This window comes from Dermacentor silvarum, chromosome 6 (assembly GCF_013339745.2).
Source record: "Dermacentor silvarum isolate Dsil-2018 chromosome 6, BIME_Dsil_1.4, whole genome shotgun sequence".
In the NCBI taxonomy this organism is placed as follows: domain Eukaryota; kingdom Metazoa; phylum Arthropoda; class Arachnida; order Ixodida; family Ixodidae; genus Dermacentor; species Dermacentor silvarum.
The window spans coordinates 170,279,759-170,307,622 of NC_051159.1; the positions used below are offsets into that span (position 1 = coordinate 170,279,759).

Sequence of the window (27,864 nt, forward strand, 5' to 3'; positions counted from 1 at the left end):
ACAAGAGCACTTTTTTTATGGTTATGCACAGAAATAACTGCAAGTTTGTTGCACCGTACTTGTACAGCGATCCTGCAATATAAAATCTGTGGGCAGCATCAAAAGCGTCCGTCCATCACGATCCTATTCACGTACGACAACCGCACGCGCATAACCACATTCGTCACAGAAATATACTATTATAGCAGCACGTTAGAAAAATGCGGCAACGAAGCGTGTCCGCCCTTATATAATACTTATGAAATCACATGTAACTAGAATTAACCTTACGGGAACCTCTCTTGATCATGTTTACCCCGTACAACACAGCAACCGCACTCATTCAAATCCGGCGCGGAGGGGATCAACACAGGCCGGCTTGGAATTGTTTTTGTTGGAACATACGTGCTTCGAGTCTGCGTAGAGGAGTAATAACAATAACAGGATAGTTCCGAACACGCGATCACGAAACAGGATAAAAGGGGTTTCGCACTATTTAAATGGATTTCTCGTTTTTCAACCAGCCGACGTACACACATGAGCACTCACGTGGTAAAGTCACGTGACTTTTTTAGGCACGAATTCTGTCCCATGATGCTTTGCGGCGCATTCTGGTGGCGGCTGTTCGCACAGTTGCGCGAACTCCCTGTGATGATGTGCTTTCTTACCGTAGAAATTGGATTAGGAAGCCTTTAAGCAGGTACTTCTTCTTGCATAAGCCTGCATCGCCAACTAATTGATTTATGCGGCCACTTTTTGTGTCGGCCGAAGCGATCAGGATGCGGCAAAGGAGTTAGTTGCGTGACGGACAACGGGGGGACTCACGCAAATTTCTCGGCTATCACCACACCCAGAGGAGTAAAGGAAGCTTGAGAGTACGGCGGTGAGGGTTGATTGGGTATCTGTGACGAGGTGTTCAGAACTAGGGTTTGCTTTTTTTTTTCTGTTTTCCTCATTTCTCCGAAAGGCTGGAGCACTTTGTGGATTGTACGGCGAACGCCTGTTGTGACTGTGGCACCACGGAGTCGTCGGAGTGACAAACTGGACGGCGGGTGTTCAGAGGAGTCCGCGATCATGATGGCGTGTTGCATTAGTGAAGAAGCGAAAGAACAGAGAAGAATCAATCAAGAGATCGAGCGACAACTACGAAAGGATAAGCGTGATGCCCGGCGGGAGCTCAAGCTCCTGCTGCTCGGTAAGTAGCACGGATTGCATGCTACGCACGGATAAACTAAACTCGGAAATTACATGACAGGCTCTGTGTACGAGGCGGCCATGTTGATTTAGGCCTAAATGCTGGCCGGTACTAAGCCTATTACGGTGCCTCAAGCACTAAAAATCTCCTCAAACTTTCCGACTGATCGCACCACGTTTCGGACGGAGCCGTGTGAAGCTGCACCGTGCACGTGAGAACTGTAGTGGAGCTCTACTAGGTACAGCACGCTGCTACACCGGTGTGCTAGCGCCTTGTAGTACGGCGATGACCAGAAACCTGCGCCGGCTGCAGCACTCGCGAGAAAGAACAGATTTGTTTTATTCCCGCGCTACTTGTTCGCCTTGAGGGACACAGACGCGGGTCAGGAGTGCTGTACGCCTCCGATCGCTGTGCCGAATTCGAGAATGCGTCCAATACAAACTACGCACAGCCGCCACACCTCCGATGTGATTCGTTTACAGCCCATTTCGGTTTGGCACTGCTCTTTTCCCGCTTGCACATTGTGCGATTGTTCGGTACCGATGTCCCGAAGCAGTCGGAAGACGGGCGCAGTGGTTGCACCTCGGAATGTGTTTGCTAGCGTGCGATCTGCTTTTATTTCCGCGAACGTGTGCGTGTACGGAATAGCGGGAACTCGTGCCGGCTGCCCAATTACGAAGCAGTGAGGCTACCAGCGGAATCGGTCTGCGTGTATTTCGACGGGGCGTCGCTATTTTTGGGCCGAAATCCCTTCCTTGCGCCGGGCAGCGCACGTGGGAGCGACGATATTCTTTTTTGTGTTTAGAGAAAAGCGCACGAACCGGGGGGCCGGCCACTGAAGTAGGCGTGGTGGGGCAGGCGGCGTCTTGGCAAGGCACGATCTCGTAAACAGCGCCGTTTGCACAGCGCCAGCCGGACGTGGTCGCGGAAAAGAAAACAAGGCGTAAAGGACGTAGCGTTGATCCTTGAGGTTAGAGGTTGGGGACAAGACCGCGAAAGCGCAACCTGAAAGGGTTCTGCGAGCGTGTTCGTTTCTTTTTATTGTTTCTTCGCTCGTGATCGTAGGGGCGTAGTAAAGGCTGTCAAAACGTTGAGCCTGGCCATACTTCGAGCAAGTGGCGCTGTAATCGTCGGTACACGGAAGCGTGCAGGCATGACACGTTCGAGATGAAATAAAAAACGAATACTTAGTAAAGTTCATATCCGCCCATAAATCTTTCATAGCGTGGCTGTGTTTGCTACCAATTGGTTTGTGTCCTTACTAGGCATTATCGTCGTATATTTATAGAAGAGCGTGGTCGTGCTTAATTATTTTCCCGATTAGTCACATCCTGTTTGTTGCTGTGAGCTTGTCAAACTATATCAGCCAGTGCGTTTGGAAAATTAGCCAGGGGCGACACAATGAAGGCATTACTGTGTTTGGCAGTTCACATTATAATATTTTTTGCAGATGCAGTGCACATTGGTTAAGGCTGATTTGTCACATTTTGCATGTGGTGTTAGCAGATATTTCAACTACACCAAGAAAAAAAGCCAGATCTGTATATTGCATATAAAACAATGAATTAGGAGCTTTCCTTTCTTTGGGACTCTCAAATTCAGTTGCTGTTTTTTAATGTTCTGCAGCGATCAGATATCCTGAAACACAATAGCATGGTGGTAAGGCAAAAGTGCACTATTCGCGATGTATTTAAACGTTTCTGCGGTTGTACCCATTTCTTTTAACCTTCCTGTTGATGACAAGCACAAAATACTAGTCATTCTTGAATAATCCATTATACTTAAAAATAATAATAATCTTTATTAACCGAAACATGGTACTCTAGATGGCTCGCAAGGCGAAACGGAAAGGCTGAGGCCTGCATGCTAGAGCGCCCAATAGCCAGACGTCGAGAGCAGGAATTTTAAACACTTGAAATAACAATTGCAATACTGTGTGCTCTCAAAGCGAGCTTATAATGTATGTTATCGGTTCACAGGCAGTTCCGAGAGGGTTCTGGGAAACGCTTTTACATTGCTGTGGTTGTGCAACATCATCTTGCACTGGAAGTTTGCAAGTGGGTGGGAAAGAAATTGCGAAGCATCATGAAAGGCTGCATGTTGAGTTGAAATGTCGACCGGTAGGCTGCAAGTGCGTGTTGTTATAGAGTATTTTCTTACATGAATGCATTCTGGCACCATGAAAGTGTGAATGCTTGGCAATGCATATTGGCCTTTTTTTTTTTTTTTTTCTCTCTCTCTAGGTAAACTTTAGGTTTCACACGAGCTTGGGACACTTACACCTCAAGTTCCTTTGACTTCAGCATCAATAATTGTCTTATGTAGGCCAGACTAATCTATATACAACAATATATATGTGCGACAATATATACATACCACAAATATATATGCTTTTAGGAACTGTGGAAGTACGCAATTTGTGCTGTCATATTTTAAGAACATTTGAAACATGCTCGTCAGTTGTACTCTGCGTTCAGCCATAGCCTCCAGGCTTTCTTTTTTTTCAATGCCAGCCCAGTGACACCAAAACAGGGCATCACCGGGAGAGACCACTTTCAACTTTCCCTGTAGTTGATCACACTTTATGGGGCATAGTAAGGGTCATGTCAACCATCTTTCATCGCACATCGTGCGGAAGCTGAGGAGCTTGCATAGAGCAGCAGTAGCACCCAGCTAAAGTTTTACATGCCCTGGCAACAACAGATATAAAATGACTGGTAATGTAGGCAACACAATATGTACTCTATTTCACAGTTGGCATCTGGCACTGTGATAGCTACGACAAAATCTCACTGCTGGCACTCGCAACCTAAATATAGTGCATGAGATATGGTCAGCAAAACAATTCATGACTTGATGTGACGCTAACTTGATGCATCGCAACTGTAATATATGACTATAGTAGATTTATGTTAAGACAAACTGAGGGACGAGTAAAATCGGTTTGCTTTGTCAGGAGTCAGTTTTTAACAGAATCGATCTACAGAACTCGAAACCTGCCATTCCTGGTGTGCCACATATTCATGACACAATATAATAAGCGAAAACAGCATTAAAACTGAAAGGCAGTTTTAAAAGGAGATATTTGTTGCATTTGCATGATACAAAGTGTTGCTTTATTCAATCTTAATTGAGTAATTGTTGCTTGCACTACTATGCAAATCTGTGCACAGTAACCAACGCTGACATTTCACTATCTAGCTTGTTCAAAAATTCTTCATTGCTCCCATTTTGTTGAAAAGAATGCACCAAAGTATTCAGGGCATGATTAGCTGTGTCCTGTGAAGCTGTTTTTGTGGCTCCTGATTACTGTCCCTGCCTAGTTTCCAGCCTACAGTCGCACATCAAGGACCTCTTCAGTGATTGCTTATGTTGTCAGCCCTGCGGGTTTCCACATCATCGTTGATGCTGATGTATCTGTTTATGTCCACAGAAACGCCATGTGCTTCTTATGTAGCTAGCTGAGTTGCCTCCAAGCTTGCCAATCTGGGCCTCTTGCAGGGCCGAGTACCAGGCATTAATGGCTGCTGCTGAGGTCCAGCATAACCAAATTAGTGGTTTGTGTTTGGCAGATATCTTTCTTTTTTTCATTGGGTCTATGGGAAACTGAAAAATGTTAGCACATTGTTCCTCTTCTCCGAAAATGTGGCTTAACTAGGTTCGTCTAAACAGGAGTCTACTGCATATTAATAGATGTAAGATTCCACATATCTAAACCGATATGCCATGAAATGCGCTGAGGATACGTTTGTGTAATGTTACTTCATGCGCAGTTTTCTCAGTGTAGTGCCTGCATTCGCAACCAAAACGTAGTGTGTCGTATATTGTAAGCAAAAGCTGCATAAATATTGCAGGAAGTGGAAAAGCTTCACGCTTTTTAGTACTATAAAGGTCATTCCGTAGGAGTCGCTAATCTCAACCATCCATCACCTAATGCCTGGATTGGTAGGTTTATATGATCACACTGCTTGTGTAACTTCTTCAACATTGTCTACTAAGTGTGAAATTTTGTATAGCATGATTTCTTTTATGCAGAGAAATGTGTTTGTGTGTGTGTTCCATAGATCAGTAATCGCTGTTTAAAATGCCTGCATAATTTTTCATTGGTTAGTGTGTGCTTGTGTGTTGACATCCCCGTCTTGTGTGCAGGCACAGGCGAGTCAGGAAAAAGCACCTTCATCAAGCAGATGCGAATTATCCATGGCCACGGCTATAATGATGAGGACAAGAAGGGCTTCATCAAGCTTGTTTATCAAAATATTTTCATGGCCATGCAGAGCATGGTCAAGGCAAGGGAAATGCTGAAGATCCCTTTCCGAGCTCCAGAGAACCAGGTGAGATATTGAGTTTGATGAAACCTGTGGGTGGGGTTTTTAAATTATTGGAGCAAGGAGAGAGCGGTCACGTGATGTTTGTGGTACTGGTGGACGCTATTTTGGACATTTATTTGTATCTAAACAAAGTCAGCACAAGGCACTGTTGCATTTGTGGACCTCAATTAGATTATTAGAAAGCACCAGAATTGAACTAATATTTTATTGCTGAATTGTTGTAAACAGCTTTAGTTATTGCAATATCAGAAATTTGATAATTTTCTGTTTTCTAAATCGCGTGCCGCATATGTCACGGGCTCAGTCTTCTTTTATTTTTCTCTCTCTCACTTTGTTGCTGTGCGGCGCACTTCTGGTGACCGTCTCACGTGCAAGCCATTGCATTTGTCTCGTTTCACGCAGCACACGATTTTGCGTGCTGTGCATGAGGACACCTGACTAGAGCTACGAGTCAATGCTACATGAGCACTGAGGCAGACACAAGTCAATCAAAGAGCACGATGTGTGCTGGAACCTGTTAGAAAATGGCTAATAGTTTTGGTTCCTGCGCGCGCGACTGCACACTGTGGGAATAAGCACACGAAATGGAAGTACGTCCCTCTTGCTACAGCGCAGAGTAAAATACTTGCAGTCATTCGGTTTGTAAGTGTTTATCATTTCTCAAAACTTTAAGTTCTCTAGTGAAGCAACTTATCAAACAAATAACTGCTACAGCCTTGAATAATTTGTGAAGTTACGTGTCGCGGTGAGGGGGGGGGGGGTTTCAGCAATGCGAATAACGCAGATGCACTGCGCGCCTGACGACTCTCCGGCAGTGCGGCTCCCTTGAGAAGAAGGGTACACAGAGTTTTGTTTTAAATTTCAGCTGTTCTTGCGGCGCACAGCGGTGTAATACTTTGTAGCCGCGATCATCAGTACACATTGTATACATTGCACTTATCTGTTTAAAATGGCCAAACCTGATGAGAAGCTGGCTTGCTTGATTGAAATAAAGGTATGCTTTGGGTGGTTTTTGTCGAATTGTTTCAAAGCCACTGTACTTTTGAAAGGACTGCACTTCTGAGTTTTTTCACGATGTGGGCATTACATGGGGGGGGGGAGGTAGACTTATGGATACTCACTGCAGCCTTGGAACTGCGCTCAGACTGCCATGCAGATTAACGTAACCGCTGGAGGCTGACTATGAACACTACTATTAAGCTATCCTCAACACTTCTGTTGTCCTTGTTTGACGAGCTTGCCTCATTGGCGCCCTCCCAAAGCTGGTTGTCCTCCATGCCATCCATACTGCTTGACATTCTCGTCACTTTGAAGCTCTTGATGACAGTCTTGAATGAAATCGTACACCACACATTCAAGATCCAAGCTCACACTTATATGCAGGGATGCCCTATTTATGCGCTTGGTAGGGGTCTTCTTGCTATTGCCCATTGCTATCCACTTGGAATATGAGCCCAGAAATTTCGCTCTAAGGCTCGTTGATGGAGATTCGAGCGGCTGCGGCACACTTGTCATGAAGCACGGCCACGTATGTTGAAGTGGCAACCAGTTAGGACTTGATACGGTCTGTTAAATGACCACAAAGGGGGTCCAGTATGAGAAAGGGAGGGATACAGTAATGCTGATGCCATCGTTGGCAGGACAGTACCAGCTTGTGGGAATTTACCAGCATCCCAGTATTCGCGTGACACTTAGCGATACTTTTAAAGTGAACCTTTCTTTGCCTTTTTCCCCCACTTTTTCGGCTCTGGCTGCTGGCTTTCTTGCACGAGCGGCCGGTACCGGATGTAGTGCGAACAAGCACCAGATATAGTGTGAACCGAGGCAGCCCAGGGCAGCAGGTGATCTCGAAAACTTGCACGTCCTTATCATCATGCTGTTGTCCTTTCATCACTTCCATGCCATTCTTTGATCATTTCTTCGTTGTCATGATGTCGTTATCTTTGCGTTGTCTTCACTCTGTTGTCGGTGACATCATGCAGTTGTGGTCATTCCATCATTGTCATTCTGTAGTAGTAATTCCAGTGTCATCCCATTGTCATCATGCTGTTGTCGTCATTCTAGCGACATGCCATTTTAGTCACGTCGTCATACATTTGTCACTCCGCTGGCTAGTATCGGACATAATGCAAACTGAGGCGGCCAGGGGCGGCAGCAGGTGATCCATGTAAGCGAAGCGTGTACATGAGCTTCAACACTAACACGCCGTATCGCGCTCATGCCATTGAGATCATTCCTTCGTTGTGATAATCATAATCCTTCTGCCGTCATCACGCCACCATTGTCAAGTCGTCGTCGTCCATTAAAGAACCCCAGGTGGTCAAAATTAATCCGGAGTCTCTCAATACGGCGTGCCTCATAATCATACCATGGTTTTGGCACGTAAAACTCCCGACTTCAACTTTTAAAAATTAATCGTCGTCATACAGTCGCCGTCATGCCGTCGTGGTTTTTCATTGTCATTTTGTCTTGATGATTACACACGCCACGGTCATCATTTCAGCATCATCATTCTATTTTATTCATACTGTCGTCATATCATCATCATCCTGTTGTTGTCCTGCTATTGCTGTCACTCCAAAGTTGTTATCACATTGTCGTCATGCCATTGTTGTCATTGTGTCATGCCGTCATCAGCAGCCTATATTTATGTCCACTGCAGGATGAAGGCCTCTCCCTGCGATCTCCAATTACCCCTGTCTTGTGCTAGCTGATTCCAACTTGCACCTGCTCATGCCATCATGCTCATTCTGTCGTCATTGCTTCGTCATCATACAGTGGTCGTTCCATCATCAGTTTGTCATTATTCCAGTGTCGTGCCATCGTTGTCACGCTGTCATCGTCATTCCAACGTTGTCATATTGTTGTCACACTATTGTGTTCGTTCCACCATCGTCATGTGTGGGATGCGCATGATTGAGCACAAGTTTATATTGAGCGAGGCAGTTGTCGGCGAAATTGTGCCCAGCTTATTTGTGTTCTCCGTACTTGTAAATGGCCACTTTAAAAGAGCAGCATTTTTTGCAAACACAGCTAAAGTTTAACATAAGCAGATTCTCAAAGCGTGTATTTTCCCCCCAGATTTCCATGCTCCGAAGTGGGGGTGCGGGCCTTGAACGAGGGCAGACCTTACATGAATAAATAGGTAGTTGCTACCATGACTTACAAGGTTACCTTGCATTACCATTGATGACAATAGCTTTCAGGTGGTGGTTCTCATTTCTGATAAGAGTTACACATTGAAATTAGTGTGCTGGTCTAAGCCATCTCAGTACTTGACCATATGAAAAGACTCATTGAAGGCGGAGGTATTCATTGGAAACAGTGTCAACTGCATGCAATGTTGAAATATGCCTTATAAAAATTACTTATTTGGTGTTACCTGCTACGGTAGTCCAGTAGCTGTGGCATTGCGCTGCTGAGTTCAAGGTTGTGGTGGCTGCATTTCAATGTGGATGGAATGCAGAAACACTCATGTACTTAGATTTAGGTGCATATTAAAGAACCCCAGGTGGTCAAAATTAATGTGGGGTCCCTGGACTATGGCATGCTTCATTATCACATTGGGGTTTTTTTACGTGCAAAACCCCATGATATTGAGGCCAGGTAGAACACTTAAAAAAAAGTCAATCTTTAGTGTAGTGAATGCAATTTCACTGTAGCCCGATTGATGGAACTGTCCGGCTTCTGTGTTCCAAGGAAAACTTTCGCTCTTTTGCTTACTGCCACTTTAACTCCCATTTTAATTATTTTCTCATCTTTTTCTGCAGGAAAATGCAAACCTGGTGATGTCTGTAGACTACGAAACAGTCACGACCTTTGAGAAGCCCTACGTGGATGCTATCAAGCAGCTTTGGGCTGATGATGGCATCCAGGAGTGCTACGATAGGCGCCGCGAGTACCAGCTGACAGATTCTGCCAAATAGTAAGCTTCTGATTTGTCTATTTTTGTTAGTGTATAGGGGGTGCACTACTAGTGACATCGCATTGATTGCCTGTGATGTTTGATTAAAATAGCCTGTGGAGCTTGTAAACATGTCAATGCAGCTTGCTTGAACCTTCCTTGAAGCAAATTACACCGTAGTCAGCATGCGCACAGCAACCCAGCCATCGCAGTTATGACAGTAGTCCTCTTTGCCTCTAAGAAGGGGGCACGTGCCATTAGCGTAATACAATTGCTGACCGATAATTCGGACTTGACGGGGACCGCCAAAACGTCCAAATTATTGGGAGACTGAAATACCGTTGTCACCCAAAAATAAGTGAGTATTCCACAAGTGGCCAAAAAAGGTGTGCCGTATTCATGGATCGTCACTTCCGGAGAGACCTTCAATGTCGTGTGACTATAGTGCAAGACACATTGGCATCTGCAAGCGACGTCATTCTTGGCACAGTGCCAAGCACGCAACTTATCACAGTGCGGAAACACTGCTACCCGTCGACGTATCCAGTGCTAGTCACTCGAAACATTGCGAAAATGAAGGTACCTTTCCAAGAAAACTTTGTCAACGCGTGTTACTGCATGCACATACGCTTGCCCTTGGCCTAGACATTCCATAGCCGCGATTTTTTCATGCTTTGTCAGGCATAGGAGCAACACACTGCACGCATTATCAATGGAATCAGCTGGCAATCAACAGTCTTTCGTCATTCTTACTGTTCCTTTGTTTATGTATGTGCTGTAAGTCAAGTTTGCATCAACAGTGGATGACAAGAGTGGCTGAGAATCGAATGGAAAGCATTGCTACAAAATCGCAGTCCATATCTCGTCTATTGTTGGGCTGTCGCTACACATAGACGCGTGTTATCAATGCATGCACCGAATTCTCATCGGCGAATACTAGATTGACTAGGCTTCGCCAGTTTTCTTCGCACGGAGTGCCGGTGACATGGCCAACAGCAGCCTCGAAAATAGGAAGGGCCAACACTCGCCCGTGCGAGTCTACATATTTCCTGGCAGGTAGTGCAAAAAATGAGAGGAGGCAAGTGTGCATCACTGTTGTTGTTAGACTCAAGTAAGAGTCAAGTAAGTTGCGCTTGTTCGCTTTCGCATGCCAATTTATTTGTTTTTGCATGCGACATTATTATCTGTGTCGCGCAGTCAGTGGAGAGGGCTCTCGCATGTAACTGGGGTCCATTATTAAAGATACACTGGGGCTCGTAGCTTCTGCTAGGTGCCACTGTGGGGCGTCAGCTGGAGCGGCAGCTTGGCACTGGTGCAGCGAGTGGCGTCATGTGATGCAATGTCACTGGGCATGTTAAAAACGAAAATGAAGGAAGAGGCAGAGGATTCATCAAAGACCAAAAAAAAAAAAAAAAAGGCACGAAGAAACTCGAGTAGGACACCACCTCACAAGTACCGACGATTTTAGCACTGTGTCGTGCGAAATGACTGTGACTGTCAAGTCCCTGAGAAGTTGAAACCCATGTTGAATTTATACCCCCCACCACTCGCGCGCTTTGGCGCGCTGTCGAGTCCAATCCGGATCGGTTGCTTCTACACGGGCACTTTCAACCACAACTTTGTGCGATCTGCATCCAGTGGATCGCAATTGCAGGATGTCTGCACCGTAATGCTGAGCAAGCTCAACCAACTCGATCCGGATTGTCGGGCTGTGCACCAGCTACCATTTTTGATCGTGATCGAAAGTGCCCGTGCTGCACCTGTTTAAAGAACGATTGAGAGCCAAAGCAATTCAAACTGCCGCTGCCCTCCTCCTCACAACACAACTCGCGAAGGCAAGCTGTTACATAGTATAGGCCATATTCTTTCTACAAATGGACTACAGTAGCCGACGGATTTTTCGGACTCCAAAAATTCGGACGTGGTGGATATTCCGGACTTCATAGATGTACCGGCAGGATTCCCATAGAGCTAATGCATTTTCGCGACCGATTTTTTCGGACGAATCTAGGTGCCGATGTTCGATTTTCCGGACTAAATCGCTCGCTCCGAGCCACGCTACCCGATTTTGGAGGCCGCCATGTTGGATTTTCCGCTGGCTTGGCCGGGCTTAGCTTCCAGTGCCCCCGAGTCTTATCCCCGACTCGCATCAAAGTCTGGCCCCCCCTAAATTCGGCCTAACTGCGTCGCAGTGGAGAAGTGCTGGTTCTTACGGACCGTCGGTTTGAAGTTCTTGTCAAGTCCACGTCGTGCTCGTTCGGAGTGTTGCTGGTGCCGTAAGTGCCGACGACTTGCAGTTCCGTCGACCTGACCGAGTACGTGGCTGGTGCCTGGGTAGTCGCTGCTGATGTTTCAATTTCCTGGTTAGGCTTCACGAAGCGTTCTTCGCCCTCCGTCGATCTGCATGGTGACACGGTGTCACGGTGATTATCGGTTGGTTGGGCTCGGCCGAGGAAGTGGGGTTCTCGCGAAGAAGACCGGAACCACTGTGAGCAGCAGCAGCCTTTCCCAGGAGCTTCGCCCGGACTTTTTCGAGTTCTACAGCCACGCCTGGGCCTTGCCAGCGTCGCGAGCTTTGTAGCCGGGCTCTCCGCACTCCCGTCGTCAGAGCATAGCTGACGAAGCGACCTTCCAGACCGAGAGCCACTTCGATAATGCTGCTTCATTGCTTCTCCCTCGCGGATTACACGTCGGTTCACGTGCCTCGAGCGCTCGCGCGGTTTCTAACGCTCCGCGATCTTCGTCGTCTTCTTTTCTCGCCGTAGGTGGCCTCTTACATATGACACTGCACAGTTGTGTGATTTTTGACAGCGTGTTCGCACAATACGTTTTGCTGTTATTAAAGGGGCGCTGAACCACTTTTATCGATGTCAAGAAATGCATCTGAAGTTAAATTAGACTATTTCAGAAATGCTTTGCCACAAAAAGTTCATCAATGCGTTCAGCAGAAGAGTTACTGGCAATCAAACATAGCGTTCGCGGTGGTTCCACTCCTTCTTCAATGATTTGCGCTGTGAAGGCTACGGCGGAGTGGGATGTGCCCACAATGATCTGCCTGCTGAATGTCACCGTGGTGTGCAGTTCAAATTTAATTTTGCATCTTCACGTAGATGCCACTATTTGTGATTTTGGTGCCTACGATGCACCAAATGTGCCAAAGCGGTCCTCCTCACTGAGCTGCAGTGCGCTCAGCCAGTGGATTTAACGCGACACCCCGCGGCAGCCTTGGTAACTACATATACTTAGCAAATCGCAAGCTGCATGCAATTGCAGTGTTTGCTTTGTTCATGACGGCCAGAGTGTGCGGTTGTGCTCATATGCTCCTGTCTGGCTGTGCTACGTGTTGCGAACCGGCTTTGTCCTGCACCAGCTTGACCGATGGATAGTAGCCACATCCAACTTGTGCATTTTGAGGCGCTATCAATAGCTCCATCAATACGAAGCGAAGTCTGCCAAGGTGTCCAGCAAAGAGTGGCCAGGAGTTGGCGCGTGCTGGCAAGCATGTGTGTGTGTGTGGTTTGACCTTAAGTTTTGCATTGTTCGAGGCAATTTATTGTTCAGAACTAGTCGAAATTAGCAAGACCCGACCGCTACGACATCGATAAGCAGGATAGCCATAAGTTTAATTCCTACATAGGCAGCCGCGGCCGAATGTCAGTAGACGATGGTCGGCTTCTTCCGGAATTACGCAGGCAGTTATTATCGAAATTCGAAAGCATATTTTCGCCTACTTCAGCCTGTTCATTAAACTGCGTCAATAAATATACACAGTAACAGTAGGAAGAAGTGCACTGATCCAAACACCCTTCTTGACTGAGGTCAGCTATTGGCCAATAGCAGCCGCGTATGGGAATCTGTTATATTAAGAAATAAAACACCCAGAAAAGAGTGAAGAAGAGGTTTCTGTTTAAAAGATCGCGTTTGAAAGAAAGGCTACTTCGTGCTCCGCTTGCGAGATCCATGAGCCGCGCACTACAGCAAAATTTGGGTGAGATGTTCACAGAAGCGTATGCTGTCCGTAGACTATGTTTTTTCACCAAGCCCGAGGTGTGGTTCAGGGCCCCTTTAAGTTTTTTTTGTCGTGGTCCCGTGGAAAATTTATTAAGTTGTACTGTGTGAGGACGGCTGATATTTTGGATGGCTTACAGTGCACTGTTCAATATCTCAAACTCCACCTGCACAACTACGTGCTAATTAGGCCACCACGATAAGCAAAGATATATTTTTAGGGGCGAAGCTCCTTAGGGTGTGGGTCTGTCCCTCCTCTGTAGTAGTAGTAGTAGTCGTCGTAGTAGGTAGCCACGTCTACTTTTATGAAAAAAAAAATTCCGAAAGTTGTGTCCGTAGCGCGGAATCGAACCAGGGACCCCTCGCTTCCGAACGCGCGGCGCTAACCACTACGCCACGAAGCGCACATGGACACACGCACCACGATGACAATAAATATCCAACATTAACGAAAGACTGCGCGTTTCTAACGCGTTTGTGCTAGCGCGTTACGGCCCGTGTAAGAAGCTGGTGTAAGACGCTGTGGCCTCTCCGCCTTACCCCCGTATTCATAAACGCTCCTCGACTTGAACTTGACTTGCCACCGCCTTGGGCAGTGCATTCGAAACGCGTTGAAGGCGGTGGCAAGTCAAGTTCAAGTCGACGAGCGTTTATGAATACGGGGGTTATACTTTCTCAGCAGTCATGTGATGGCGTCGGCAAACGCGGTGCACGTTCCGGCATGTGTAAACGGCTGCGTAAGACGCTGTGGCCTCTCCCCCTTACTAGAGAGTACTGCATGTTTCTAACGCATTTGTGCTAGCGTTCCCTTAAGCGGGAGATGGTGCAATTCTAATGAAGGGCGCTGTTATAAAATAGGAATGACGTCACATGTGGCGCGTGTCATTGGTGGAAGTCAATCGTTCGATTTAGTGCGGCGAGACTGGACGAATTACACGGAAGATTCACGGTTTACCGATGATTCCCTCCGGAGCTTCGCCCACTCATCATCATTCACCCCGTGGATATGCAGTGTTTTTTGTTTCAAGATGTTTCCGGCACCTCCTCAAAACTGAAGGCAACAAAGCCTACTCGACACTAAAACTACAGGACAAGCCAAGCTACTAAGCTTTTCAATGCTGCATTTGTATATTGGTGTGCCTGTCTCTTGTGTCTTACGTTTGTTTCTTTAGTGTTAAATAACAACAACAAGGTCTCTGGTGAATTCTTCAATTGCTGTTTCAATTTTTTGCCACTCAGAAATATTCAGTAGCTTGAAATTACGGCAACTCCACTGTCAGTATCTGCGCCAACGAAAGCGACAATAAAGCGAAGGAAGTGCTGAGCAAATGACTGTTACGAAGAAACCCATGATCATTTGAGTATCGAAATGGGGCTGGCCTTTTTTGGAATTAACATTGGTTGGAGATTTGATGCATGCATTTAATTTCATTTAATTTATTTTTACCCTCAGGGCCTTTTGGCATGACATAGGGGGCGGGCACGTTAGCCACATAACACAGATTTATATAAATATGGCACAAAGCATTTTTTGTTTAAGATCGCTATGCAAGATATCAGAAAAGCAATTATAATACAAATGTATGGCAACATTATTAATGATAACACAATATTATTAGGAGTGTAATGCAGTAATAATAATAGCAATAATAGAAATTTAAGGTTAATCCTAGGTTATTCATTTGCAATAAGGTTAGTTATAGCATGTTGAAAATGCTACTGATACGTGCTACTCAGAATACTATGTGGCAGCTGATTCCACTCGTTGCAAGTTTTAGAACGAAATGAATTTGCAAAGGTTGTAGTTTTGCAGTGAGGAACAAAAACCTTGTGTGCATGATCAAGGCGATGCAGTGTGCATGACGGAGCTACAAAAAGAGCGCAGGGGGTTTAAGTGTGGTAGTATATATTATGGAATATAGCAGAGTGTGATATCTTGGTTAAGAGAGACATCATGTTCGTTATACTTGCTGTACAGTTGTAGTCATGATGAGTGATGTACAGATTCAATCTGATTGACAAGACTGATATTAATAGGCTCCCATACGGACGAGGCATATTCCAAATCTGGCCGGATATTGGTTGCGTAAAGTAGTTTTTTTAATGCTACAGGAACATGTTAAAAATTTCTTCAAATCTAGCCAGAACTGTGATGAGCTATTGCGATGACTGCCTGTACGTGTAACTTCCATGTTAAATCAGAGGTGATGTGTATTTATAGATATTTATACGATACTGTATCAAGAACTGTGTTACCAGTTAAGTAATGAGAGCTTGTCAATGCATGATGGAAGACATGCATTGACAAGGAGCCACGCATTTACAGTTGGATATGTTTAATTTCATGTGCCATGTCCGACACCAGTTAAAGATGTTACCAAGGTCAGTCTGGAGACAAAGAAAGCAGTTATGGGTTGTCATTTTCCGGTAAATGACAATCATCTGCAACAAGCGATACTTTGAAAGAAATATTAGTGGGAAGATCATTAATTAGAAACAGTAAAGGGCCTTGAACTGAACCTTGCGCGACACCTGAGAGCACAGGTGTTGTAAGCGACACCTGAGAGCACAGGTGTTGTAAGAGAGTCAAAGCCATTGGTAGACACAAGTACTGTTAGCAAGGAAGGCACTTATTCAACTGAGTACATTAGGATCAGTCTTTAGGAGGCTTAATTTGTGTCGTCGAAGAGAGTGAGTGACTTTATCAAAGGCTTTAGCAAAATCGAGATAGATGCAATCAGTTATTGATCTGGAATAAAGAGAGATGCTAACATTGTTAGTGAAAGCTAGTAACTGTGTTTCACATGAAAAGAACTTGCGGAAGTCATGCTGTGCGGGTGTGAAAAATATATTTTCTAGAAAAGTGCCCAGGTCTGAATATATGATATGCTCCATGATTTGACATCGTATGGATGTTAGAGAAATAGTGCGATAGGTATTTTGATCAGAAGATGAGGCGCACTTATTAACTTTGCTTAGGTCACTTTGCCTATCAGCCAGTCTTCCGGAAGCGAGCTGTAATCGAGTGATTGTGAGAATATGCCCTCTAAAATAATAAAAAAGTATTCCATGGTGTTCTTAAGAAACATAAATAATGCCATCATTGCCACACGATGATGAACTTTTCATTTTGTTAACGATCGACCAAATTCCTTGAGCATATATGCTGATTGGGTCCATCAAGGGAATGTTGTGTATTGGGAAAAAAGGTAAATTGTTATTGTTTGTGGTAGTCACGAATTCTTTGCTAATACATTCATTCAATAATACTGCACTGTGCACTTGTGAAACGATTTTCCCTTTTGTATTCACTAATGGTATTCTTCTACATTGGTTTCCCCTCACTGTATTCTGAAATCATTTAGGGTTATTCTTTAACATATTTGGAATAGTCTTGGTAAAGAAATTTAATTTATATGATTTTAAATTGATATGGCCACTAGAATTTGCTGCCTTTGAGTTGCCCAGCAGGAAGCGCTCTGAAATGCCCTAGTAGCACAATAAAATCTTTTTTTGTGATTTGCCGACCGATTAAGACATTTATTGCACCAGGGTCTAGCGGTGTTTAAGAAAACCTTTCCTAGAGGGATAAACCTATCTACAAGCTCAACAATTTTTTTTTTTTTATATATATATAAGCACCAGTTGTCTTGAACTGTACAGCCCGGTCCACTCTTAAAGGGAACACGCGAGTGCGTGGCCGGTGGCCCGAAAGGTGCTAGCTGGCCGCGAGATTTTTAAATGCGGCGCATGCGCATAGAGTCATATGGGCGGCGCGTGCCGCGCTTCGTCTGCTACTTCGCCGCCCCCGCGCTCGACAAGCGCTGGAGAGCGCATCCGTTTTTCCGCGGCGGGATTTATCTATCCGCCACTCTTCCTGCTGCTCATCGGGTAATCAGCAAGCAGAAAAAAAAGAAAGTTTTGTTTGTCGCTGCAGTCTCTCGCGAGTATTAACTCGACTCGGTTCTTGTTCGGTGAAGCAACATCCACAGAAGCTCCATAGTTAGAATATTTGTGGTATCGATAGGACATGCAGTTTTATGAAAATAATTCTGTTACAGCCACACGTGCGCTATGACGTAAGGTGTGCATAGAATGACACATGAAAGTAAATGTGGAGGAGAAAATTTATTCATTATATTGCGACAGAGGGTATATGGGGACAGAACTAGTCACAGGACTTTAAAAGGATTCAAAGCTGGTAGTGTGTTGGCACAAGTTCATGCTCTTGAAAACGCAAAAAATAGGACCAACCGCTGCTCACAGTTGAGAAAATTTACCTGAATAATGGTTGTGCAGCAACCCCTAACTGTGGAATTCTGCAAAAGTGATAACGAAGCCTGTCACTTCCGCAACCTTGTGTCAGTGCTAACCAATAAGCTAGTCGTATGTTTTTCACGTACTGCTTGCAGCATCTGGCCAGTTTTCATAAGAGACAAAATAATTGAAGCCCGATGCAGTGACCATACCAAGTTTGCCCATCCAACCATATACGCCAGGGGTTCTCAAGCATGTTCGTTCCAGGGAACCCTGCTAAGCTCCATGAAGCGCCAAGGAACCCCCCCCCCCCCCATTTAACCGAATTAAAATGTCCTAATTACCCGAATGTCGAATTACCCAAGGTATCAAGAAAACAATAAATGAATGCTTACTACGTCAACAGGCTTTTATTTACTGAATGAATTAGCAAATCTTGTTTCTATTTTGCACAAGAGCAGTGCGGCACCCGCCGCGGTGGCTCAGTTAGCAAAGGCGTTTCGTGGCTGAGCACGAGGTCACGGGATCGAATCCCGGCCGCGGCGGCCGCATTTCGATGGAGGCGAAATGCAAAAACTTTTGCCCGTGTACGTGCTTGCGTTGTAGTGCATGTTAAAGAACCGCAGGTGGTCAAAATTAATCCGGAGCCCTCCACTACGGCGTACCTCACAGTGAGAACTGGTTTTGGCACGTAAAACCCTAGAAAGAATAAGAGCAGTGCGGAAGCTGAAGTTCTCGTCATCTCATGACTTATTTGAGCTAGCAATGACTTATTTGAGCTAGCAGCGGCGAAGGCCTCGCGACATCCATCGCAGCGCGGCCGCAGCGCGCGTCTTCATCTGAGACACGCTTTTCACTACCGCGTGCACATCCCGATTATTTTTTCGCCAGTGAGCTGGTCGCCAACAAATTGCCCGCCCATCGCGATGTAGCCGGTGCTCTTCATCTTCGACAGCTTTGCACTGAGTCAAAGCGAAACTACTGCTTACCGCAACCGCTGCGGAGAAAACCGCGGCCGTTATCGACGAGATCATGGTCGGCGACCTTGCGGTTCAGAAGGCAGGCGGCCGACGCCATAGCCGACGCATTCACCAAGTCAAAACGAAACTACCGTTTGCTGCAACAAGTGCGCACGAAACCGCGGTCGCTATCGACGCGATCATGGATGGCGACTACGCAGCTGCGAAAGGCACGCAGCCGACGCGCGCACCGTCAAAACGAAACTACTATTTCCCGCAACCGCTGCTGCGGACGAAACTGTGCTGGTTATCGACGCGATCATAGATCGCGATTACGCACTTATGAAGGCACGCGGCTAGCCGCCAACGCGGTGTTACGCGCGGCGATTAACGCAAGAATAAAGGCTTTGAGGTCACAATTAGGCACGAAGAGTTCCGGCGTTGCTGTCAGTCACGTATAGCGTACGATTGCCGCTGAGGACCATATCAATGAGGACTGCATCGCTTCGTTTTTGGACGCTAGCGCCGTTTTAGCTCTTTTGCGGCGCGCACTTGTGGTGCTCCGCGCATCAGTTTTTTTTATTCCTCCGAAGTATAACATCAGTGCGCACGCTATCGGCACCTACCCTATCTACAAACGGGAGAAATGCGCACGGTGGTAAGTCAGAGCCTCCGAGATTCAAGTGCGAAAGCTTAGGCGCGCTGCCCATGGCTGCCCGTTTTCGAAGATTGGGTGGCTACAAGCTGCTTGCGGATTTATTGCGCAGTTCGCGCGTTGCCGTTACGCACTGTGATGTGCTTTTTGACACTCGGGCATAGGTAATTGAGGTTCTGTGCATCAAGCGCACCTCGTGTTCGCCGTTTTCGCCACTTGGCGAGCGCGGGACCACGGAAAATTTATCAGTGGCTCGCGGAACCCCGAGCAGGGGCCTGCGGAACCCCCGGGTTCCGCGGAACCCACTTTGAGAACCCATGATATACGCCTATTCAACAAGCGGGAGGCAGGGTTGGTATCAGGGCTTCAAAGTGCAAAAAAAAAAAGAAAGAAAGCCAGATGGGCCAGCGCTTGCTAGCGCTGGGGCGGAGAAGTAGCAGACGACGCAGGGCACGCACCGTCCGAATGAATCTATGCGCATGCTCCGTGTTTCGAAATCTCGCCAGCAGCTAGCGCTCTGCGGACCGCTGGTCATGCGCTCGCGTGTTCCCTCTAAGAGTGGACTGAGCTGTACATTCGAGTTAATTGGGAAGAAAGTAATTTAAGAATGGGGGAACACAATTGGTTGTTGATTGGGACACGTGTACTTATTTATCCTTTTTCCGGGGACTGCATTTCACCCGCTGACAATTTAGCGTTATCACTTCAGCGCAAGATGTGCCAGCATTATTTGGAACTTACTCGAATGTTACTGTTGCTTCTATCTGTTGTGTTGCGCGACATGGATTGTGTAGTACTTTCTAGAAGGCACCAGCGATTACGCTAGAATGTACGACGAAGTCATCTATAAAAGCCGACATGCTTGACCCGCAGATCAGATTTCAAGGATCGCTAACTGTGCTTGCCGCTATTGTTGTGCTTCAATGTAACTTGTTTATCTGGGCACAGGTTTGCCCAATAAATAGCTTGTTTGCGATTCACAGTTTTTTCTGCTGTGTTCATCGTCACAACTACGTGACAGTTGACACGCAGTCTCCTTTGTTATAATCCCTGATAAATCTATTATTTGTAGCTGCAGCATGACGGTGGTCCCTAATATAATCCCAGATCACCTCTTATTTGTTGCTGCACCCTGCGAAAGGTTGTAATACAGAGTGAACAGGTTCACGTGTGCAAGCGTATGTGCATGCAATGCATTGACAAGGTATTTGGTCACTTGTGAAATAATGTAGCTTATTTTAAGGAGAATGCATTTTTTTATGCATCCAATTATTCAAACTTTTAGGCATTCCCCGCTGAGTCTGCATTATCAGTTGAAACTATAATCCCCAGCTGAAATTGATCACTGCAAATTTATAAACCATGAGGGTTTTTGGCTTGGCTTGTGGAAACCCACAAGCCTAACTAAAAACCCTCATGGTTTATAAATTTGCAGTGATCAATTTCACCTGAGGACGTACATTATGGCGAAACAGCACAGACAACGCGATATGTGGCAAACGGACCGGATTAGCACATTGCCATGTTCGTTTTTCACAAGTCTCATCGTCTGCGCTGTTTTGCCATAATGTTGTGAACCAGGTTCAGGCTGTTGTAGTCCTGAAGACGTGGCACCACTTGCTGTCGTTCCTCTGTTGGTTGGATAGATGTTTGTAGGAGCTGAATGTTGTTTTGCCTATGAGTGTGCTGAGCGTGCATTTAATGTTGCCATGCAGCTACCTAACAGACGTGGACAGAATAGCTGCCCCGAACTACCTTCCTACGCAACAAGACATCCTCCGGGTACGAGTGCCCACTACAGGCATTATCGAATACCCATTTGACTTGGACTCCATCATTTTCAGGTAAGCCAAGGCGTAGCCTATACTAGCCATTTGTTTTCTTTGTTGTTTCTTCTTGTGAGGGTGGTTTTGTTTTATTAGAATGTAGAATGCCACAATCTCACAGTCCATGCTAAACTATGGCACATGCAGAGGTTGGTTGAGGGGTTATAAAAACAGAATCCCTGCCTACCTGTTTTAGTACCATGAGCAAGCCATGGCAATGCGGCATCATGCCTGCATTTGTTTTTCCCTCCTTTCAGCGCCACAGCTTGTCGACTTCCATTCCTCTGACGGAACTGTCACTTAGAGGTTGAAATGTGTGCACAACCTATGGTGCATCATGCAGTGATGGCCTGAAATGGTTAAATATGGTCAATGACTCTCGACATGTGCAAACTGCAAGCGTTGTCCCTGCAGACTTGTTGAGACCTCATGAAAATGCTATAGGCTCATCAGAAGGTCATCTGAGGCATATGGCATGTATCCATGCCGTTAGTGTGTTATGACACGAGGGAATTAAAATTGCATGAAAGAGCTCCTCCAGTGAAATTAAAAAGGACAGTGTGATGAATACAGTAAAACCTTGTTAATTCGGATTTGACGGGACCAAAAAAGAATGTCCGAATTAACCGAATGTCGAATTATTGAGGGTTTCCAGAAAACAATAAGCAAATGCTTACTACGTCAACACGCTTTTATTTAGTGAATGAATTAGCAAATCCTGTTGCTATTTTGCACAAAAGCAGTGCGGAAGCAGCAATTCTCGTTATCTCTTGACTCATTGGCACTCGCCGTGGCGATCGAGCCCTCGCGACTTCCTTCGCAGCACGCCCGCAGCGTGCGCCTTGATTTGCGACATGTTTTGCACTACCGTGTGCATATTCCCGATTAAATTTTCACCAGTGAGCTGATCTCCAGAAGATCGTTCGTCCATCGCGATGTAGTTCGTGCTGTTCATCATCGACAGCTTTGCATCGAGTCAAAACGAAAGAAGTGTTTGCCGCAACCGCTGCGGAGAAAACCGCGGCAGTTATCAGCGCGATTATGAACAGCGACATTGCGGTGCTGAAGGCACGCGGCCGACGCACTCACCGAGTCAAAACGAAACTAATGTTTGCTGCAACTGCTGCGGAAGAAACCGCGGCCGCTATTGACGCTATCATGGATGGCGACTGTGCAATTATGAAAGCCCGCGGCCAACGCGGTGTTATGAACGGCGGTAAATGCAAGAATAAAGGCTTTAAAGGCACAAATAGGCACGAAGCGTTCCGGGTTTGCCGTCATTCGCGTGCGATTTACGCTGATGACTATGGCGATGCGGACTGCGCCTCTTTTTGGTTGAACGCTAGCGCCGTTTTTGCTCTTTTGCGTCGCACTTTTACGGCACTCCTCGCTCGTCGAGCTTCGACAGTTGTCCGAATTAACCGATGTGTGGCCAAATACTTCCGAATTAACGAGAGTTTGACTGCACTGAATAATGCATACGCCGGCCGGGACCAGAGGACAAGTCCGAATTATCCGATTTTCCGAATAAACGAGGGTCGAATTAACGAGGTTTTACTGTAGTCGATTTTTAACTTGGAGAAATAACTAGGAAACATGGTGTATACCGTTAAGTACCTTTATAACGAAATTCCTAGGGCCTCCGAAATCAGTGGTTATACCCTAGTTATACATATCACTTCTTTGTTAAGGTCGCTCACAGCTATGTTTGCAATAGGATCGCGACAGAATTGTTCCTTTGTTCTACAGGTCACTTTGTTGTAGAGGCTCACAATTGTAATATGTATTTGATATACAGTGCTTAACTCTTTCCCTACCATGAGGAAAATGTGTTTTTTGTAGGCTAAGCCAGGTTTTTTTTTTTTCTGAAGGAACTACTGCACTCAATGTTATTGTAATGAACAAAAAGCAGAATGAATGCACTTGTGACTCATAAAAGATTTATTAACGAGATGTATGTCATAAAAAGATATAAATTACCAAAATTAAGATGGTGGGATAAAATTGAACAAAGTTTGTAAAGACACGCTTGTATCTACTAAGAAAAAAAAATATAACGAAAATTATGAGATATACGAACTGAACAGGTATTCAGTTACAAAAATTTAACTGCAAGCACTACAGTTGGGCATGCCGGGCTGCGGCTGCCTATGTTCCGGGCTGGTTTGTGCCATCTGGAACGTTTGGGCTGGCAGCAGCATCCTCAGACTTGCTGCTGCTCGATCCACTGATAAAATCAGCTGCAGACGCAGCAGAATCACAAGATCTGGGATCTTTCAAAGCGCGCGTGCTGCTTTTGGAGGCGGCCATTTTTGCTTTCTACTTTGATGATCGCGAAACTTCAGTGCACGTTCAAAAATTGCTGCCTGGTGGGAAAAAAAGCAAACTGCTCAGAAAACAAAAAATATTGTTCTCCTCCTTCACGTCCGATGGCGCAGTGTGTCTGTGAGCGGCGTGGAAGGCCTTGGAAAGCGGCGTTTCAAGCCATTGATACTGGGCAGCCATTTTGGTTTCTACTTTGACGATAGCGAAACTTTAGAGCACTTTTAACAGACCCGGCTGTAATGGACCAATGGGTACAACATATGAATTTTCAGGCAAATTTTGTCTAGCTGCTGTATCTACAACGCAAAATATGGATATGGAAAACATGCTTTGCTGCAGCGATGTGTGCTGTGGAGATAGATGGGTTTGCACAAGGCTTACCCTTCGAGCGACGGTCAGGAAAGGGCATGATGCTTCTCCACTCCACAACACACAAAGGTGCTACGGCAGCATTCGTTGACTCTCTGGCACTGCGCAGTGAACACTCAGCAATGAGAATGTCAACAAACAAGGGTTTATTGCAAACCCAAAATACAACACTTTGCGACAGTCACAGTGAATAAAGGCAAAGGATGTGGGGTCTCGCATGTGCTCTTGGGACAAAGGAACGACAACACAGTAGTGCAAACAATCACAAGGGCATTTATTGCGCCTTTCATACACCAATGCACACTAGCCGAATTACAACCAATAGAACATTCACATGGGCGCACGACAAATCAAGTAAGTCCGACTCACCGCAACCCGATAGCGAGCGAATACGTTCGTCCCATGCTATGACACCATCGCCTAGTCGTTGACGTGTACAGTCACGCGAACGGTGGCGCGCTCGAACGATCCGTGTTCGTCCATACCGTTGTCCTGCTCTAAGCCTCGCGCGACGGTCGCGTGAAGCGGGCCGGCGCACGCGCGAAGCGTTCGTGCGTGTTGGCCGCCGATCCCAACCCAAAGAGGCAGCGCCGTTGACCTTTTTCTCCCAAGTCACCCTGCCGTTCGGTGGCGTTAGCATCGCGACACTCGTGCCATCTCTCGCAATGCGCCGCAACCACCATGACCGCTGTCGGCACTTAGCTCCGCGGTGAAGCCGGATTACAGGAGACGCGTGAAAGTCGCGCATCCCCACAAGGCTGACCACAAGACCGGAGTATGCATGCCCGCTGCTATAGGGCTAACCGGCTAGCGAAGTCACAGGACAGAGGCCTCAGGTAACCCAACTCGTTGCAAGCCTGTGAGCATCTGCGGCGGCGATGAAGCGCTCCGTAGAAGCAACTGAGTGTCTCTCGTAACCATGTCTCTTGTAACGAGATTTTACTGTACATGCAACCTCCTAGCGTGTGAGGAGTCGCATAATGGGCGCCGCATAACATCGATACGTGCACACTTTGCATTGCAGTTGTGTATTGTGCCAGGTGGTACGCCATGTAGCAGTTGCATAGGTAATGGTACAAGGTGGATAGAGAAGTTTCTAGGAAGTAAAGAAGAATTAAAAGGTGTATTGAAACATGCTAGAATGAAAAACATGTACGCATACCTGATTAAATCAAACAGGCTAGGTGACTGTTTGTCACAGCCCTGTTTCAAAGGGGATGCCAATAAATCATGATCAGCAACAGCATCAGCAGCATCGTATTGTGCCACTTGTCACGCGATGTGAGATGCGTGTCGTGTAGCATCGGTACGTGTGAACTTTGCATTGCAGTTGCGTTGTATTCCACCAGGTGTCCTGACATGTAGCAGCTGCATGTAGTACAGTATAGACCATTTATAACGTAACTGCTTATAGTGCAGGACTGGATATAGTGCGGTCTTTTCAGACTCCCCTTAATTTTCCCATAGCACTCCATGTATACCCGTATCGCTTATAGTGCAGTTGCGGGAAACGAAATACCGGTTACAGTGGGGCTGCCTGGGAGTACGGAAGTCGGCGGAGACGGCGAACGCTCCCTTCAAACGGGCGCCCCAAGGAGTGCTCGAGGAAGAAAGAGGGACGAAGTGGAGAAGGGCACGTGGTGCGAACGAACAGCCAGTGAGGCTCAAACCAGAATCTTGAGTGCGAGTCGTGAAATATCACGGCGCGCATAGCGAGCGAGGGCCACGAAACTGCCAAAGCCGGTCAACACTCGCTTCACGATAACGGCAGTAAACGAAACTTCAAGGAGCGGGCGCCGCCGGCACAGCACGGCGAAGGGCGCGTGCGGAGACCGTGGATGTGAGGGAGAAGGGCGGCAGGGAAGCAGATTTCGCCTTGGCAACTCCGCCGCTTCGGTGGCTCCCCTCGCTTTCCCTCGTAGCTCCCTCACTTTCGACTGTCACCGTGCGCGCCCGCTGCCGTGCAGGCGCCGCCTCTTATTGGATCTCCTTGGTGGCTGCCATGTTCTATCTCACCGAAGGCACCAGTTATTGGATCTGGCAGGCGTTGGTTGCGGGAGTTGGGGGACGTTGAGGCGGACTTGGGAGAAACTGGAGGATTTATTTACATTATTTACAGTGCTAATATACAAAGTAATGAACAGTCATACAGGGATCGACGGCCGGCAGCAAATCGGACGCTGCGGCCCGTGGCAAGAAGAGGAATCATTCTCTCCTCGATTTGTCGCTCTTATAACCCCTTCGGTCTCTCGGAGTCTCTCGGAATTCCTCGAAGTCCATTGAGATCCCTCGGGGTCCCGTCATTTTCGGCCAATCGTCGAGCCAGCTCAGGTGTCGTCATATTCGGCCAATTCGTTGCGAGGGCTCCATTGTCCGATGGTTGTTTTGCCTCCGGCGTTGCCTCCTCGCTTGGAAGTGCTCAGCTGCAGGAGACGGGATGTTCTCGGAACGACCCTCCAGAGCTGCAAAACCACTTTGCTCTCGACCAAGGCCTCCTACCCGTCTCCCGTTGCACTTTCGGGAAGTGTCAAGCAGGATGAGAGGCAATAGCTTGACGTGAGGCGCCTGAGGAGCGGTATCGCCAACCTGTCTGACGGGTCTGATAGCGTGGTTGATGCACCTCGGTGCACCATAATTGGAATGCGACGGCCTTTTGAGGTGGTGGGGAAATGTGAGTCATTCTGGGAAAGAGTCCGTATCTAACACCCTCCAGCCGGCCCAGTGCCAGCTCCCCGAAGTTTCGTTTTCTGTCGTTATCGGGAAGCGGGCGTTTGCCGGCATGAGGGCAGTTTCGTTGGCCGGCCTGGGACAGCGCCGCTGCTTCCCTCTGCGCCGTAGCCGCAGCGTGCAAGGTCAACACGTGACTAGGAAGTAGAGGAAGCATAAAGGAGAAAGAAGGGTTCACTGCCATTTTCTACGCGTGGCTACAGTGGCGTGGCTGAGACGTCGGCACGTACACGCATGTTCCGGCGCAACGCAGAATCGGCGACCTTGCCATTTGAGTGAGGGTGAAATTTCCGCCGCATTTTTTTCCCCTTTTTTTTTGTTTTGTTTGCGCATGACATTGAGGGGTCTCTCCTAAGCTTTTACTCTATGGCGGTGCCGGAGCAATGCCGGTTGGAGGCGCCGCCTCGTGATTTGGTTCGAATTAGCGAGATTCGACTGTAAATTGAATGCAAACGTTCTAGCCGCATTCCTCGACTGTCGCTCGGTGCACATGTTTTGCATATGTGCAGGCCTTGAAAATTGTTGCTTTGGTTATGTGCGGTACCGCTTATAGTGCGGATATTCGTGACTCCGGCGACTTACGTTATAAGCGGTGTTCACTATAGTTGCATCGTATTGTGCCACGTGTCGAGGGATGTGACATGTGCACCGCGTAGTTGATACCTGTGTTTACTTTTGGGTACATGTCATGGTGCCTCCTCGCAAGGTACGAACTGCTGCTGAAAAAGCGAGTCATAGAGCTTCGCACGTGGCTGCAACCAGGCCACGTTGGGCTTAGCAGACCGTGTGGGGATGCGCGACTCTCACGCGTCTCCTGTGGTTCGGCTTCACCGCGTGGCTAAGTGCTGGCGGTGGTCGTAGTGGTTGCGGCGCGTTGCAAGAGATGGCGCGAGTGTCGCGATGCTAACGCCACCGAACGGCGGGGTGACTTGGGAGAAAAAGGTCGAAGGCGCTGTCTCTTTGGTGTGGGATCGGCGGCGAACACGCACGAACGCGTCGCGCGTGCGCCGGCCCGCTTCGCACGACCGTCGCGCGAGGCTAAGAGCACGACACCGGTATGGACGAACACGGATCGTTCGAGCGCGCCACCGTTCACGTGACTGTACACGTCAACGACTAGGCGATGGTGTCATAGCATGGGGCGAACGTATTCGCTCGCTATCGGGTCGTGGTGAGTCGGACTTCCTCGATTTGTCGCGCGCCCGTGTGAATGTTCTATTGGTTGTAATTCGGCTAGTGTGTATTAGTGTAAGAAAGGTGCAGTAAATGCCCTTTTGATTGTGTGCACTACTGTGTTGTCGTTCCTTTGTCCCAAGGGCACGCGAGACC

The 27,864-nt window shown here is 47.1% G+C and overlaps 1 protein-coding gene across 2 annotated transcripts in view; it reads left to right on the forward strand.

Moving 5' to 3' along the window:
• The first annotated feature begins 601 nt into the window (after positions 1–601).
• LOC119456396 (guanine nucleotide-binding protein G(q) subunit alpha) overlaps positions 602–27,864 on the forward strand; it is a 65,928-nt gene continuing 38,665 nt past the window's right edge. For both annotated transcript variants that reach the window (XM_037718123.2, XM_037718124.2), the window contains exons 1-4: positions 602–1,174; positions 5,324–5,508; positions 9,276–9,430; positions 21,004–21,132. In XM_037718123.2, coding sequence (XP_037574051.1) covers positions 1,054–1,174; positions 5,324–5,508; positions 9,276–9,430; positions 21,004–21,132 — 590 coding nt within the window. In that variant the 5' untranslated portion in view covers positions 602–1,053. The remainder of the gene's footprint in view (positions 1,175–5,323; positions 5,509–9,275; positions 9,431–21,003; positions 21,133–27,864) is intronic.